The sequence below is a fragment of the Saccopteryx bilineata genome, chromosome 1, assembly GCF_036850765.1.
Source record: "Saccopteryx bilineata isolate mSacBil1 chromosome 1, mSacBil1_pri_phased_curated, whole genome shotgun sequence".
Classification (NCBI taxonomy): Eukaryota; Metazoa; Chordata; class Mammalia; order Chiroptera; family Emballonuridae; genus Saccopteryx; species Saccopteryx bilineata.
Window position 1 is genome coordinate 121,417,350 of NC_089490.1, and position 16,995 is coordinate 121,434,344.

The 16,995-nt window shown below is 38.0% G+C and overlaps 1 protein-coding gene across 8 annotated transcripts in view; it reads right to left on the reverse strand.

The window, feature by feature from the left end:
• The window catches only part of ABCC9 (ATP binding cassette subfamily C member 9), a 152,099-nt gene that overhangs the window by 32,019 nt on the left and 103,085 nt on the right, over positions 1-16,995 (reverse strand). For all 8 annotated transcript variants that reach the window (XM_066264640.1, XM_066264658.1, XM_066264631.1 and 5 more), the window contains one exon: positions 1,546-1,638. In XM_066264640.1, coding sequence (XP_066120737.1) covers positions 1,546-1,638 — 93 coding nt within the window. The remainder of the gene's footprint in view (positions 1-1,545; positions 1,639-16,995) is intronic.

Below are 16,995 nucleotides of genomic sequence, written 5' to 3' on the forward strand. Positions count from 1 at the left end.
TTACTTTAAAAAAGAACCCTGGAAGATCTAAATCTGGACTAGTATGACGCAGGAACTTTTACATAAAAGTTGGGTTGTCTTTTGTTTTGTCCAGTTACAATTTAAGCCTTGAAGGTTAACAGGCACTATATTGATTTCTGGTCACAGCTACGTGGAATTTTCCCAATGTAAAATTAGAAATAGTCATGCTAAATACAAATACTGTTTGTGTATCTAGTAAAGACGGTAAGTGAAAAATATAAACCTTTACTCTTGGTCAAGTTTCTCTTTCATTCTAAACCTTCAAGATGCTTTACCTTGATTCTTGTCCTCATCACTCTCAGAAAGTAACCTCACTTTGATCTTTAGAGGGAAAATAGAGGCTGTTTTATGTTGAACCCATCAACTCCTCGCTGATCCACCTATCAGCTTGCCTGCATCCAGTCACTGCTTGCTCCCCCCCCCCCCCGCCCCACGTTACCCTACCACTTCTCTTTGTGCTGTTTATCTGGGGTAGGAATGAAATGCCATGCCTTTGTAGTCTTTACATATCCACAGCAAAAGCAGTACCTAGCATGTGTTCAACACTCAAATAAATTAACTCAAAAAGACTTGTTTCGTGGAAAAATGTAATCTTGAATATGGTATACTCATGAGTACCAATGATTATTGCTGGTTACTATTAGAATGTAAATTTTGTCTTCATATCTGCATATTCAATGTCAATAAATAGTTTTGCCATCTCCAATAAAACTCATTGCACATTCTGATGAGAAAACACACACTGCAGAAAATATAAATGCCTCATTATGAAACCTATGGGGATTTAGGTTTTTATGGAAATTCTGTAGTATATGTTGTGGATGGTTGTAACTTTATATTCTACTTTTAACACAAAATGTATTTTTTTAAGTTAGAAAAATCTCTGCTTAAAATCAATACACATCTTAGATGTCAATTTTCTAGACTAAGTGAAATATTCACTGATGCCACTTCCTTTTTTGATTTACTTGAACAGAGAAAACAGGGACAGAAACAGGTGAATTTTTTTGGGGGGGTTTGAATGTTAAGTAAAGACTTGATCAAAAGCTTGGGTTATTACTCTGTTTATCAGCACTAAAAAACTGATTAAGGCCTCCAATAATTTTGATATAATAATATTTATTTTACTCTTAATAATATATTTACTTTAACTTGTTTGTTGGGTGTTTCTTTGCTAATCACTGGTTAATGCTTTACATGTACTAAGGTCATTAGTTCAATGACCCTAAGAAAAAAAATTGATTTCCCCATTTTGCAAATGAGGAAACCGAGATTAGGAATTTAAAAGTCTTGTCTAAATCATATAGCTAGTACTTTTCCAGTGTGGTGCTTCATTCTTATTCTGGTTAAAATTTCAGATAATTAAATTCTAACTCTGATCATTTATTGCCCCATTTTCTTCTAATTTAAGACACTGCCATTCACACAGTGGGCACCCCCGAAAATGATAGCAATTGTCTGTTATTTGTAGGTAAATATTTGTGATGATGTAATTGCCTAATTAACAAAATGAAACATGTTTACCTAAATGCCCGAATGGTGGTGAGTCCTTCAGCTGTTTCTGAGAAGTGGCAAAGCAGAGGGAGCTGGGTACTATCATCAAGTTCCTGGAGGTCCCTAGAAAAGAAAGAAGTGCAAAAATAAGCTTCACAAGTCTTCAAGCTCAAAGACCACTATGTTCATTCTAAGGTAAGGTTATTATTTGTCATTGTAACTATTCTCCTCTAGCACCCAATTAACAAAAACTCCAGCAGCTTACAGTCTAAAAAAGAAGAGAAGTTAGATATATAAATATGGGTCCAGGTAGTACATTAGGGGATGTCAGAGAAATGGTGCCATGAGGAGAGCTACCTATAAATCTTCCCCAAATTTCAACAAGTTCTTCAACCAGAGACAGAAAAATCTATCCTTGGAGTGTCTGAAGTCCCATACACTGAAAATAAAGGTATGATCGAGCAAAAAATTGATTAAATATATAATCAACCCTGTAGGAAATAAGACGGAGAAAGGAACACTCCGCCTTCCTCACTAATCTGAGCAAGGGCTGCTTTCACATGGAGCTGAGAGAGTGGGGGCTGAGGGTGTGGAGGGAGCCAGGCTGCAGCACAGATGTCCAAGCTGAGGAAAGAGTGTGCCTGCTGAGACTCAGTCAACGCAAGCTAATGCCCGTGCCGGATGCGGCAAAGATGGGCAAGCAGAAGCTGCCATTAGCCCCGATATCCTGGTTGGCGAGTGTGGATAGTGTGTGAGAGGTTCCTCCTAGTGCCCTGGGAGTGGGCGGCTGTGTTCCTGGACAGAGGGGCAGTGTCAGAGGCCTTTGCATGTGTGACCAGAGTCTTGGTGTGGTCCCTGCACCCTGAACAGCAGCGCGTGGGGAGTGTGCAAAAGCGAACTTCCTTACGCCCGAACTTCTCTGGGCGGGTGGGGCATCTAACCCAGCCATTCAAGCTAACATCCCCAGGAAGAAAAAATATGAAAGCATTAGGGGGAGGGGCATGCAAGCAGCTTGCAGTCTGTCTCCGGAGCTGATCTGTGGATCCAATCACTGAAATTAGCTTAACTCACAGTCTGCTCACCTCCTAACTGACCTACAGGGCTCTAACTGACAAGATCTCTCTCAGTTCAGTGATCTAAGACAAGAGGCGTGATAAGTTTGAGTGCCTCTTGCTATGCACGTAGGGGTGGGGGCAACTTCTGATTGGCAGAGCTTTCATACTCAGGGCTATACATTAAAAAGAGGGACTTGGCAGCTTTTAAGACCTCCTGTTCTGCAGGCAGCGACTAGGGCATCTTCTTCCCAGCCAATACAGGTTACAAAGTGCAAAAAATCTGGGGAGAGTGGTACCACAGAGTGCTGAGGCATACTAGACATGCCTGGAGGCTCTAAAAAGGCACCTTGAGAGCAACTGGTTCTCAGCCCCACTTGATTATGCTGGCATCTCTGACTGAGAGCCTTACCCAGAGTCCTGTGCAGAGTGGGGATTTGCCAGCTCTTTAAGCCCCTTATTCTCCAGGCAGAGGCAGCGGCAACCTCATAGCTGGATCATCAAGCTGCTAATTCAGGAAGGAGAAACTAGGAGAGAGGCTCTGAGAAAATGGACTCTCTCATTGTTGGAGCCTGCAAATGCTAACAAGCCTCCAACTACCAACGAGACTGAAGCTTAATATATGACATCGCCATAGAGACTTATCAACTAAGCAAATTTCTACCTAAGCATGCCACAGGGGCAGAGTGAGGGAGAGGAAAGAAAAAGCAAGAAGATAACCTCTTAAAATCAAGAAAAATCTACAGACTTTATAACTTTTTCCATTTTTTTTGTTTTTTTTTTCTCCTCCAACTTGGTCTGTTTATTCTCTGCCTGTCTTATTCTTTCCCCTTCTTGAACTATACTACCCATAAGTGTTACATCTCCCATTTTCTTTCTTTTATTCTTCCTTTCTCTCTATGAGGGTTACACTCCAAAACCCTTAACTCTCTCTCTCTCTCTTTGTTCTTTTTTCTTCTTTTTCTTTTTCCCTTTTTTCTCCCTTTCTATTAGTTTCTTCTTTTCTCCTTTACTTTTCCTCTCATTCAATCCATATCATGAACAAATTATTTTATTTGAGACTCAAATTTTTTTCTTTGTGGCATTTGGGGTGCTTTTGACTTCACTTTTTAAGTCATTAGCATTCCCTCCAACCCCGGCTCTCCATTCTAATTAGTTTTTGCTCCACTTAATACAATAGTAATTTTTTTCCTTTTTCCTGTTTCCCTCTTATCCTTCTCATTATATCTTTAGTCAACCATCACTTACAAACAAATCATTTTATTCTTGACCCAAATTTTTTCCTTTTTTACATTTTGTGGGTCCCTACCTCATTTTTTGCCACTTTATCACTTCTCCCCAACTCAGGCTCTCCATTATAGGTAGTTTTTGTTCCATTTAGCACAATATAATTCACAGTTCATCACAATATTTTCTCAAGGAGGAGAGGAGAGAAGAAAAAAAGGGAAATAATTTTTCTTTTTTTTTCTTTCCATTTTTTCTTTTTTTTACTTTTATTCTTTATTAATTCTCATTAGTGCTATCAACAAAACCACCCTCAGATGCCATTACGGAAAAGGAAATCGAATATCATGGATACAAAAGGCAGAGATATAGCACAGATAGATGAGGAAAAATCTATGGAGAAAAAAATTAATATATTGGAAACCTTGGAGCTCAATGACAGAGAAATTAAAATAGAAATCATAAAAATACTCAGAGATGTACAAGAAAACAGAGAAAGGCAATTTAGGGAGCTCAGAAAACAACTCAATGAACACAAAGAATATATTACCAAGGAAATTGAAACTATAAAAACAAATCAAACAGAGATAAAAAACTCAATTCATAAACTGAAAAATGAGGTAACAAGCTTAGCTACTAGAACAGGCCAGATAGAAGGTAGGATTAATGAAATAGAAGACAAGCAACTTGAGGCACAACAGAGAGAAGAAGAGAGAGACTCAAATATTAAAAAAAAATGAGAAAGCCCTATAGGAATTGTCTGACTCCATCCAAAAAGACTAACATAAGAATAATAGGTATACCAGAGGGAGAAGAGAGAGAAAATGGAATGGAGAACATATTCAAACAAATAATAGACGAGAACTTCCCAAGCCTGTGGAAAGAACTAAAGCAAGAAGCAAACAGATCACTGAGTTTTCTTAACCCCAACAAACCTACTCCAAGGCACATCATAATGAAATTGGCACAAACCAACAACAAAGAAAAAATTTTCAAGGCAGCCAGGGAAAAGAAGAATACAACATATAAAGGAAGGTCTATTAGATTATCATCAGATTTCTCAGCAGAAACTCTACAAACTAGAAGAGAGTGGACCCCAGTATTTAAAGTCCTGAAAGGAACTTTCAGCCACTTTCAAATACGAAGCTATCCTTCAAATACCAAGGAGAAATAAAAACATTCGCAGATACAAAAAAGATGAGGGAATTTATCATCAGAAAACCCCCACTCCAGGAAATACTAAAGGGGGTTTTCCAACCAGATACAAAGAACTAAACAAAACAAAATAACAAGTAAAAGCTCAACCAAGAACACAATAAAACCAAATTTAAACTGTGACAACAAAAACAAATAAAAAATGGGGAGAGGACAGAGATTAATAGTAGCAAAAAACGATGGAGTGCAGAAACACTCATAAGATAGTGTACTACAATGAACATAGTAGGTACCCCTTTCATTACTTAATGGTAACCACCCTTGAAAAAAATCACCACAGAAGCACATGACTTAAAAAAGATAGCAACAGAGGAAAGAAGTATGGAATACAACCAAACAAAAACAAATGATAGAAAAACGAAAGAGAAGAATCAAACAAGATACAAAACTAACAGAAAGCAATTTATAAAATGGCAATAGGGAACCCACAAGTGTCAATAATTACACTAAATGGAAATGGATTAAACTCGCCAATAAAAAGACACAGAGTAGCAGAATGGATTAAAAAAGAAAATCCAACTGTATGCTGCCTACAAAACACATCTAAGCTATAAGGATAAAAACAAATTCAAAGTGAAAGGCTGGAAAACAATACTCCAAGCAAATAACATACAAAAAAAAGCAGGTGTAGTAATACTCATATCTAATAATGCTGACTACAAGACAGCAAAAGTACTCAGAGACAAAAATGGTCATTTCATAATGATTAAGGGGATGCTGAATCAAGAAGACAACAATTCTTAATATATATGCACCAAATCAAGGAGCACCATAATATATGAGAGCAACTTATTGACCTAAAAACAAAAACTGACAAAAATACAATTATAATTGGAGACCTCAATACACCACTGACGGCTCTAGATCGGTCATCCAAACAGAATATCAATAAAGATATATTGGCCTTAAACAAAACACTAGAGCACCTGGATATGCTAGACATCTATAGGACACTTCATCCCAAAGTGATAGAGTATACATTTTTCTCTAGTGTACATGGAACATTCTCAAGAATTGACCATATGCTGGGCCACAAAAATAACATCAGCAAATTCAGAAAAATTGAAATTGCACCAAGCATATTTTCTGATCATAAAGTCTTGAAACTAGAATTCAACTGCAAAAAAGAGGAAAAAACACCACAAAAATGTGGAAACTAAACACCATACTTTTAAAAAATGAATGGGTCAAAGAAGAAATAAGCACAGAGATCAAAAGATATATACAGACAAATGAAAATGACAATACGGTATATTAGAATCTCTGGTATGCAGCAAAAGCAGTGATAAGAGGGAAGTTCATATCACTTCAGGTCTATATGAACAAACCACTTTCATATAGAGAGAGCCCAAGTAAACCACTTAACTTCCCACCTTAAGGAACTAGAAAAAGAAGAACAAAGACAACCCAAAAGCAGCCGAAGAAAGGAGATAATAAAAATCAGAGCAGAAATAAATGAAATAGAGAACAGAAAAACTGTAGAAAAAATTAATAAAACAAGGAGCTGGTTCTTTGAAAAGATCAACAAAATTGACAAACCCTTGGCAAAACTTACCAAGGAAAAAAGAGAAAAGACTCATATAAACAAAATCCAAAGTGAAAGTGGAGAAATCACCACAGACATCATAGATATACAAAGAATTATTGTAGAATACTACAAAAAACTATATGCCACTAAATTCAACAATCTAGAAGAAATGGATAAATTCTTAGAATAATACAACCTTCCTAGACTGAGTCATGAAGAAGCAGAACGCCTGAACAAACCAATTCGCAGGGAGGAAATAGAAAAAACTATTAAAAACCTCCTCCAAAATAAAAGTCCAGGTCCAGATGGTTATACTAGTGCATTCTATCAAACATTCAAAGAAGACTTGGTTTCTATTCTACTCAAAGTTTTCCAAAAAATCGAAGAAGAAGCAATACTTCCAAACACTTTTTATGAGGCCAACATAACCCTCATACTAAAACCTGGCAAGGACGACACAAAAAAAGAAAACTACAGACCAATATCTCTAATGAATACAGATGCTAAAATATTAAACAAAATACTAGCAAATTGAATACAACAACATATTAAAAAATAATACATCATGCTCAAGTGGGATTCATCTCAGAATCTCAAGGATGGTTCAACATACATAAAACAGTTAATGTAATACACCATATCAACAAAACAAAGAACAAAAACCACATGATCTTATCAATAGATGCAGAAAAGACATTTGATAAAATACATCACAACTTGCCTGACCAGGCGGTGGCGCAGTGGATAGAGCGTCAGACTGGAATGCAAAGGATCCAGGTTCGAGACCCCGAAGTCGCAGCTTGAGCGCAGGCTCATCTGGTTTGAGCAAAAAAAAGCCCACCAGCTTGAACCCAAGGTCGCTGGCTCCAGCAAGGGGTTACTCGGTCTGCCAAAGGCCCATGGTCAAGGCATGTATGAGAAGGCAATCAATGAACAACTAAGGTGTTGCAACGCACAATGAAAAAGTAATGATTGATGCTTTTCATCTCTCTCCGTTCCTGTCTGTCTGTCCCTGTCTATCCCTCTCTCTGACTCACTCCCTGTCTCCGTAAAAACAACAACAACAACAACACAACTTTATGTTTAAGACACTCAACAAAATGGGTATAGAGGGAAAATATCTCAACATGATAAAGATGATAAAGGTCATATATGATAAACTATCAGCTAACATCATATCAAATAGCATAAAACTGAGGACTTTCCTCCTTAAATCAGGAACAAGACAGGGTTGTCCACTCTCTCCACTCTTATTTAACGTGGTGCTAGAAGTTCTGGCCAGAGCAATCAGACAAGATAAAAAAATAAAAGGCATCCATATTGTAAAAGAAGTAAAGGTATCACTTTTTGCAGATGATATGATCCTATACATTGAAAACCCCAGAGACTCCACAAAAAAGATTACTAGAAACAATAAACCAATACAGTAAGGTCGCAGGATACAAAATTAATATACAAAAGTCCATAGCCTTTCTATATGCTAACAATGAAACATTAGAAACCAAACTTAAAAAAATAATTCCCTTCATGATTGCAACAACAAAAAAAATACCTAGGAATAAACATAACAAAGAATGTAAAGGACTTATATAATGGACACTACAAAGCATTGTTAAGGGAAATTGAAAAAGATACAATGAGATGGAAAAATATTCCTTGTTCTTGGATAGGAAGAATAAATATAATCAAAATGGCCATATTACCCAAAGCAATATACAAATTTAATGCAATTCCCATCAAAATTCCAATGACATTTTTTAAAGAAATGGAACAAAAAATCATCAGATTTATATAGAACTATAAAATCCCCTGAATAGCCAAAGCAATCCTAAGGAAAAAGAATGAAGCTGGGGCATTACAATAGCTGACTTCAAACTATATTGTAGAGCCACAACAATTAAAACAGCATGGCATTGGCAGAAAAATAGACACTCAGACCAATGGAACAGAATAGAAAGTCCAGAAATAAAAACACGTATATATGGTCAAATAATTTTTGATAAAGGGACCAACAACACACAATGAAGATAAGAAAGCCTCTTCAACAAATGGTGCTGGGGAAACTGGAAAGCCACATGCAAAAGAATGAAACTCGACTATAGTTTGTCCCCTTGTACTAACATTAAATCAAAATGGATCACAGACCTAAATATAAGACCTGAAACCATAAAGTACATAGAAGAAGACATAGGTACTAAACTCATGGACCTGGGTTTTAAAGAGCATTTTATGAATTTGACTCCAAAGGCAAGAGAAGTGAAGGCAAAGATAAATTAATGGGACTACATCAGACTAAGAAGTTTTTGCTCAGCAAGAGAAACTGACAACAAAATAAACAGACAGCAACTAAATGGGAAATGATATTTTCAAACAGCAGCTCAGATAAGGGCCTAATATCCAAAATATACAAAGAAGTCATAAAACTCAACAACAATCAAACAAACAACCCAATAAAAAATGGGAAGAGGATATGAACAGACACTTCTCCCAGGAAGAAATACAAATGGCCAACAGACATATGAAAAGATGCTCATCTTCATTAGTTATTAGAGAAATGCAAATCAAAATTACAATGAGATACCACCTCACATCTGTTAGATTAGCTATTTTCAACAAGATAGGTAATAGCAAATGTTGGAGAGGCTGTGGAGAAAAAGGAACCCTCATTCACTGTTGGTGGGAATGTATAGTACAACCATTATGGAAGAAAGTATGGTGGTTTCTCAAAAAACTGAAAATAGAACTACCTTATGACCAGCAATACCTCTACAGGGTTTATACCCCCAAAACTCAGAAACATTGATATGTAAAGACACATGCAGCCCCATGTTCATTGCAGCATTGTTTACAGTGGCCAAGACATGGAAACAACCAAAAAGCCCTTCAATAGATGACTGGATAAAGAAGATGTGGCACATATACACTATGGAATACTACTCAGTCATAAGAAATTATGACATCGGATCATTTACAACAAAATGGTTTGATCTTGATAACATTACATGGAGTGAAATAAGTAAATCAGAAAAAAACAAGAACTGCATGATTCCATACATAGATGGGACATAAAAAACGAGACTAAGAGACATGGAGAAGAGTGTGGTGGTTATGGCGGGGGGAGGGGGGGAAGAGAGGGAGGGAGAGGGGAAGAGGGAGGGGGAGGGACACAAAGAAAACTAGATAGAAGGTGATGGAGGACAATCTGACTTTGGGTGATGGGTATGCAACATAATTGAATTACAAGATAACCTGGACATGTTTTCTTTGAACATATGTACCCTGATTTATTGATGTCACCCCATTAAAATTAATAAAAATTTATATAAATAAATAACTAAATATGGGTCCAAGCTGAATGTAATGATGTCATACAATAATAACAGCTTTGTGTAATGGCCAAAGTAAACACATATAGGGACACAGAGGAATGACCAATTAATTTATATATAGGAGATGGGTAATATTTTATTTTTCAGGAGGTGCAATTTAGATCAAACCTTAAGCATAAGGAGGGCTCAACCAAACAGAATGTACAAGTAGTACATTCCAAGTAAGGGAACAGAATGGCAAACACAGAAGACTAAAGAACTTGACAAGTCCCGTCTGGCTGGTGTCCAGAATTGTGTGGGATGTTGTAGAGGAAAAAGGCTGTATAAAAATTGGGTGGGACTAGACCAGGGGTCTCAAACTTGCGGCCCGCCGAACAATTTTGTGCGGCCCGAAGACTAATCCACGAAGTTCAAAATATTTTGGATAAAATTAAGTAAGCCTAGGGGCCTACTTGTATTTTTCATTTCTCTAGCATCCTAGCTAGATATTAGCTTTAACAGCAGTTGTGATGCAAACTACAGTTTCTGGTCGTTTTGTGACACTGAGTAAACTGCATGTACGATTGTGCTTGTTGTACTGATTTTTTTTTGTTTTCAACTGCAGTGAGAAAAGTGTTGCGTAACAGTTGCCTTTTGTAGACCTAGTGCGGCCCGCCGAATGGCTGTGATCTTGCTCTGTGGCCCACATGCTGAGATGAGTTTGAGACCCCTGGACTAGTCCCACCCAAGGCAGGAAAAACTATGGATGACTAGAAATAAAATGTTCAGAGCTGTGCTTAAGCAACAGAACTTGGGAGCCAGTGTAAAGGATGTAAGAGAATGACTGAGTTAGGTAATCTATATGAGATATTTTTCAAGTTCTGAATTAGTGTGATGCTGGTTAGATTTAAAATAGGTGGGGGACTATAAATTCATTTGCTAGAAGCAGCATTCTAAACTGATATAATCAATTAGTTGTAGCAGGGTGAATAAGAAGAATCAAACATGGCTTGGTTGTTGCTTAGCAGACTTGGACGACGGTGGTACAATGACCAGGATAGGGGACCCAGAAGCAAGATATTTGGGAGAAAAACAAACAAACAAAAAAAAACAATGAAGAAAAAAGATGAGTTTAGGTTTGGCCACAATGAGATTGAATCCTTGCCTTCATGGAACTTCTATGCTATGAATAAAAGTTTTATATATATCCACACATGCATATACATGTATTTGTATATGTGAAGCATCTAAATCTATATAGCTATATTTGGCATCCAATAAATGTTTGGTGAAGAAATGACTGAATTTGGCCCTGGTTGGTTGGCTCAGAGGTAGAGCATTGGCTTGGTGTGTGGATGTCCTGGGTTTGATTCCTGGTCAGGGCACACAAGTGAAGCGACCATCTGCTTCTTTACTCCTGTCTTTTTCTCTTCTCTCTCTCTATCTCTCTCTTCCCCTCCCACAGCTATGGCTCGGTTTGAGCAAGTTGGTCCCAGGCTCTGAGGATGGCTCCATGGCCTCGTCTCAGGTGCTATAATAGCTTGGTTGCCGAGAAATGGAGCAATGGCCCCAGATGGGCAGAGCATTGCCCCATAGGGAGCTTGCTGGGAGGATTCTGGTCAGGGTGCATATGGGAGTCTGTCTCTCTGTCTTCCTGCTTCTCAAGAAAAAAAACAACAACACACAAATGACTGAATTTGACCTTTTCATAAGGATGAAAACTCCTGGTAACTTTTCTTTAAACCACATAGCATGTTTACAAGATAGGCTAAGAGTTACACCACATGTTTCATAACATTCCTCACTTTTCTTTTCAGTCCCTTTACCGCTAGGTCTCTGGGATGGAAGGAATGAAAGTAGCAGCATTGACACTCACCTGCCAGAGTCAAATGAACTGTTACTCAATCTTTAGCAATTAATTTGTGTCATTCTCGGCTGTCTGTTTAGTCCCACAAACAAATGCAAAGTCTTTTTTGAGTTTCTAAACTAGATTTACTCATTTCAGAAACTGCAGGTGAGGGGAGGAGAATTGAATATAAAGGAATGTGCATAGTCTTTGTTTTTAAACAAAACTAAGTGGCTGTTTGTAATTCTGACACAAGCAACAGGTGGTCACTACAATGAGATAAGCAATGAAGGGAAAAAACTAGGAAGGAGGAACATTTGTTTATAGAACTGCATTTTGTGAATGAAGGAGACGCTAGTTTGATTTTGTAATCTTGTAAGGAGGTACCACAGGGCTAACTACACATTAGATTTATGATTTTAAACGTTCAATATTCTGTGGCATTTCCTGTAGCACTTCCCCTATTTGAATTTCCTGGGTGTTTACAAAATTGTCTGTTCGCTGCCGCTGGAGCTTTTCAACAGTCCTGCAGAGCCTCAACACCTACAAAGTGCTTTTGTCTGTGAGACTTAAAATCGTGTGGTCATATTTGTTAGCTATCAGAGGACTTAAAATAAGAATGGTTTATAATCCATTATTAATGTTAATTCTTTAATAATAATTATTTCTTCTGTATCTTAGTCACTACCACTGCTAACAGATTATTCCCACTTAAAATGAACCAAATTCGCAATTCAAATTAATGGACTCGGACCATTTGCCTAGAAGTTGCACTCAATTTGTATTTCTAAGGGGAAAAAATAAGCCCAGATAAATATGTGGTTGAAGTAAGTCATGACGAATTTAGTGGTGAGAAAGCAAGGAGAGATTTGGAAACAGCCCTCAAAAATGAAGTAATTAAACATTTTGTCCCTCCATCAAAGTAGCATGAGCAAAAACAACAGAGAAAATGAAAGAGTGACTTTACTGACTAGCCTCTCTCTTTAGGTCCTAATTTACTATAAGAAAAAGGGGTGAAGCTGGGGATGAAAACACATTCTAGATTTAAAAAGATCCTTAACATCTGAAGGACCCTAACTCATAGACCTGAGGGAGAAACTATATCTTTTACAGTAAGAAATGTTTTATGCCAGACCAGGCTGTGGTTCAGTGGACAGAGCATCGGACTGGAATGCAGAGGACCCAGGTTCAAAACCCCGAGGTTGCCAGTTTAAGCGCGGGTTCATCTGGCTTGAATACAGGCTCACCAGCTTGAGTGTGGAGTTGCTGGCTTGAGCGTGGGGTCATAGACATGACCCATGGTGACTAGCTTGAGCCCAAAGGTCACTGATTTGAAGCCCAAGGATGCTGGTTTGAGCCCAAGGTCACTGGCTTGAGCAAGGGGTCACTCCCTCTGCTATAGTCAAGGCACATATGAGAAAGCTATCATTGAACAACTAAGGTACGCAACAAAGAATTGATGCTTCTCATCTCTCTCCCTTCCTGTCTGTCTGTCCCTGTCTGAATCTCTCTCTGACTCTCTTTGTCTCTGTCAAAAATTAATTAGTTAATTAATTAAAAACAATAAATGTTTTATGATACATTCAGAGGTTCCCAACTATATTCTTGTCTCTTCTTGTTACTTTCCCTGATTTTTTCTTACACTTCCTTGCTTCAAGTCTTATTAAATATTTTTAGTTTGCTGAATAAACTCAATGTCTTCCTTCCCACTCTAATATGTAATGTTTTATCTTCCCAAGAAACTATTTCATAACAGGTTCTTGTTATGTCAATCTATTCAGCTGTCCCAAGGCTCACACAATTATTTGCAACTCAGTAAATGTTTAATAAATGTTTCTTGAAATAATGTGATTATTGAAATGATATAACATTTACTGTACTATTTATAGCAGGGCTTCAAAGTTAAACTGGAAATTTAAAAACAACTGGTACTATATTTCATTTAGGAATTCAACATCTCAGCAAATGACAAATCTTATATTAATAGAATAATTTAAGATCCATGTCCTATCTTTTTTTTTTATTTGGCTGGACACTCAAGTGCATGTTAAATGATCCAATCTGAAAATTTCCAATCTCTTAAAGTTACAGCACTCAAGATTATTTACTTTTATAGTCTTCGCTCTATTTTATCTTTAATCTTTTTTCATTTGTATTGTACTTTTTTTACAGAATATATTTTAAACATTTTAAATTATCTTACTTCCCCCCTCCCCATTTGAGATTATAGTAATATTAAATCACTATCCTTTGGGACTATGTTGGATTTCTTAAGTTTTTTGTTAATGTCATGCTCAGTAAAAGGACCATGGGATAAAAAACTTTGAGTCTGGAGGAGTCCAAGATGGCAGCGGAGTAGGCGGATGCACAGACACCCAGCTCTCACTACCAAACTGGAATACAAATCAATTCAGGAAAAATCAGCATGAAAAACCAACTCTGAACTGCAAGAACAGCTCTCAAAAACCAAGGAGCAAAGAAGAAGCCACAATAATCCTGGTATGGAGCGCCTGAATCTCCTCTGCTTACAGGAATGGGGGGGGGTGAGGCTGAGAGCCCAGAGGGGGTCTCACATAGGGAAAAGAGCAGAAACCACTGCTCACAGTCACTTACCTGGTGACCAGGGAGCGAGGTGTGTTGAAAATACCAGCTTATCTCCCAAGTGGAAAGGACAGGGAGAGGGACAGTGTAAAGCCAGAAGCCAGGGCCAGCATCACAGCAGCCGCCCAGACCATGCAGGTTCGCATTGTATTCGAACAGTCGGTAAAGAAACAATGGAGCCAAAAACTGATAGGCCATTTTCTTTAATTCTAGTTTGCACCCGGCGGGCAAGTAAAAATACACACTGGGCTCCAAAACCCACTCATATTCAGTGCTCACAAAGACACTGACTTATCCGAGTTTCCTAGAATCAAAAGTTTCTAGCTCACCAGCCTTATTCTTCTCTGTTCCCCATCTCCTTCCTTATCTCTACATAAACTGCACAAACTGGCATCTCACTCAGCACTCCGCCATCTTGGCTGCTTCTCCTGGCCTACTCCACATGGCCTTTCTCTGCTCTCCTCTGCTCTCTCCTCTCTCTCATGCTAATCATCCCAGGAACCAAGAGGGCAAGCTTCCGCTCCATCCCCATTTTATAGTGTAGAAATCCAAACCCTTAATCCAATATGCAAAATAGGGAAGTCTCCAATACTAAGTCACTTCTCTGAGGCATGATTGGTTTGCCTCATCAAAATGGGTGGGAAAGGCTTAATCCCGAAACCAAGCCCCAGGCTACAAGGATTCTCAACACACATTAATATCACCTGGGCGACGGCCTCACGTGGGCATCGCCATTTTTAACAAAGTGAGCATAATACATTTTATCTGCCCAACAGACAGACTGTGAGGGGCTAAGGAATGCAGGAAATGAACTAAAAAAGCTGACTCATTCGTGCTGGAGGCGGCCATAGCTGGGGGAGGGACTGAACCTTTCACAAAACAGAGCTGAAGTACTTCTAGATCAGAGATCTCCGGACATCTATCCAGCTCCAATCAGTGCAACAAGACACAGCTGAAAACAAGAAGTGGGGAGGAGGGGCAGTAACTCAGGTCTCCATGGAGATCTGAGATACACCTCCCCCTACTGAAGCTGAGAAAACACCCTGCCCCCAGTGAGATTAGCTGGCTAAAGAGGCCTTCAGAGTCTCAGGTTACACCCATAGCATTCCTGGATACAGTTTCAAGGAAGCCCCCTGCTGAAATCAATAAACAAGACTATCACCTGTTAAGAAAACAAACAAATCAAGACTTCAAAGCTGCCCAAATCCGAAAGTGGATTACAGATAACAGCTGATACCAACCCAAGAAGACCTAGAAATAACACAACTGAAAACTGGAGGCAGACAACACCAAGCCTAGACTCAACCAACTCTACAAATAAAACACCCAAACACAATGAGAAGACAAAAAAGTGCAATCCAAATGAAACCACAAGTGACACCTTCAGGAGATGAACTGAGTGATACAGAAATAATCAAACTTCCAGATGCGGAGTTCAAAATAATGATTATAAGGATGCTTAGGGATCTTAGAACAACAATGGATGGTCACTATGAACACCTAAATAAAGAAATAGCAAGTATAAAAATGAATCAGTCGGAGATGACAAATACAATATCAGAAATAAAGACCACAATGGAAGGAATTAAAAACAGGATAGATAGAGCAGAGGATCGAATCAGCAAGTTAGAGGACAACTGGAATGAAGACATGAAAGCAGAGAAGAAAAGAGAAAAGAGACTAAAAAACTCAGAGGAAACTCTTAGAGAGCTCTGTGACAACATGAAGAGAAATAACATCCGCATCATAGGGGTTCCTGAAGAAGAAAAGGAACAAGGAATAGAGATGTTGTTCAATTATATCATAGCTGAAAACTTCCCTAAATTAATGCAAGAGAAACTCTCACAAGTCCAAGAGCACAGTGGACTCCATTAAAGAGAAACCCAAAGAAATCTACACCAAGACACATCATAATTAAAATACCAAAGCTAAGCGATAAAGAGAAAATATTAAAAGCTGCAAGAGAAAAAAAAGTTATCACCTACAAAGGAGCCCCCATAAGGATGATATCCGACTTCTCAACAGAAACACTTGAGGCCAGAAGGGAATGGCAAGAAATATTCAAAGTAATGCAGAACAAGAACCTACAACCAAGACTACATTATCCAGCAAGGCTATCATTTAAAATCAAAGGAGAAATAAAAAGCTTCCCAGACAAAAAAAACAACTCAAGGAATTCATTACAACCAAACCAATGCTGCAGGAAATGTTAAGGGGCATGGTGTAAACAGATCAAAGTGGGAAAAGAATATAGCAAAAAAGGAATACACCTTTAAAGAAGAAAATGGCAATAAACAACTACATATCAATAATAACCTTAAATGTAAATGGATTAAATGATCCAATCAAAAGACATAGGGTAGCTGCATAGATAAGAAAACAGGACCCATACATATGTTGTCTACAAGAGACACACCTTAGAACAAAAGACACACATAGATTGAAGGTAAAAGGATCGAAAAAAATATTTCATGCAAATGGAAATGAAAAAAAAGCAGGGGTAGCAATACTTATATCAGACAAATTGGACTTTAAAACAAAGGATATAGTAAGAGATAAAGAAGGCCACTACATAATGATAAAGGGAGTAATCCAACAGGAAGATATAACTATTATAAATATCTATGCACCTAATATAGGAGCATCCAAATATATAAAGCAGACTTTGATGGATTTAAAGGGCGAGATTAACAGCAATACTATAAT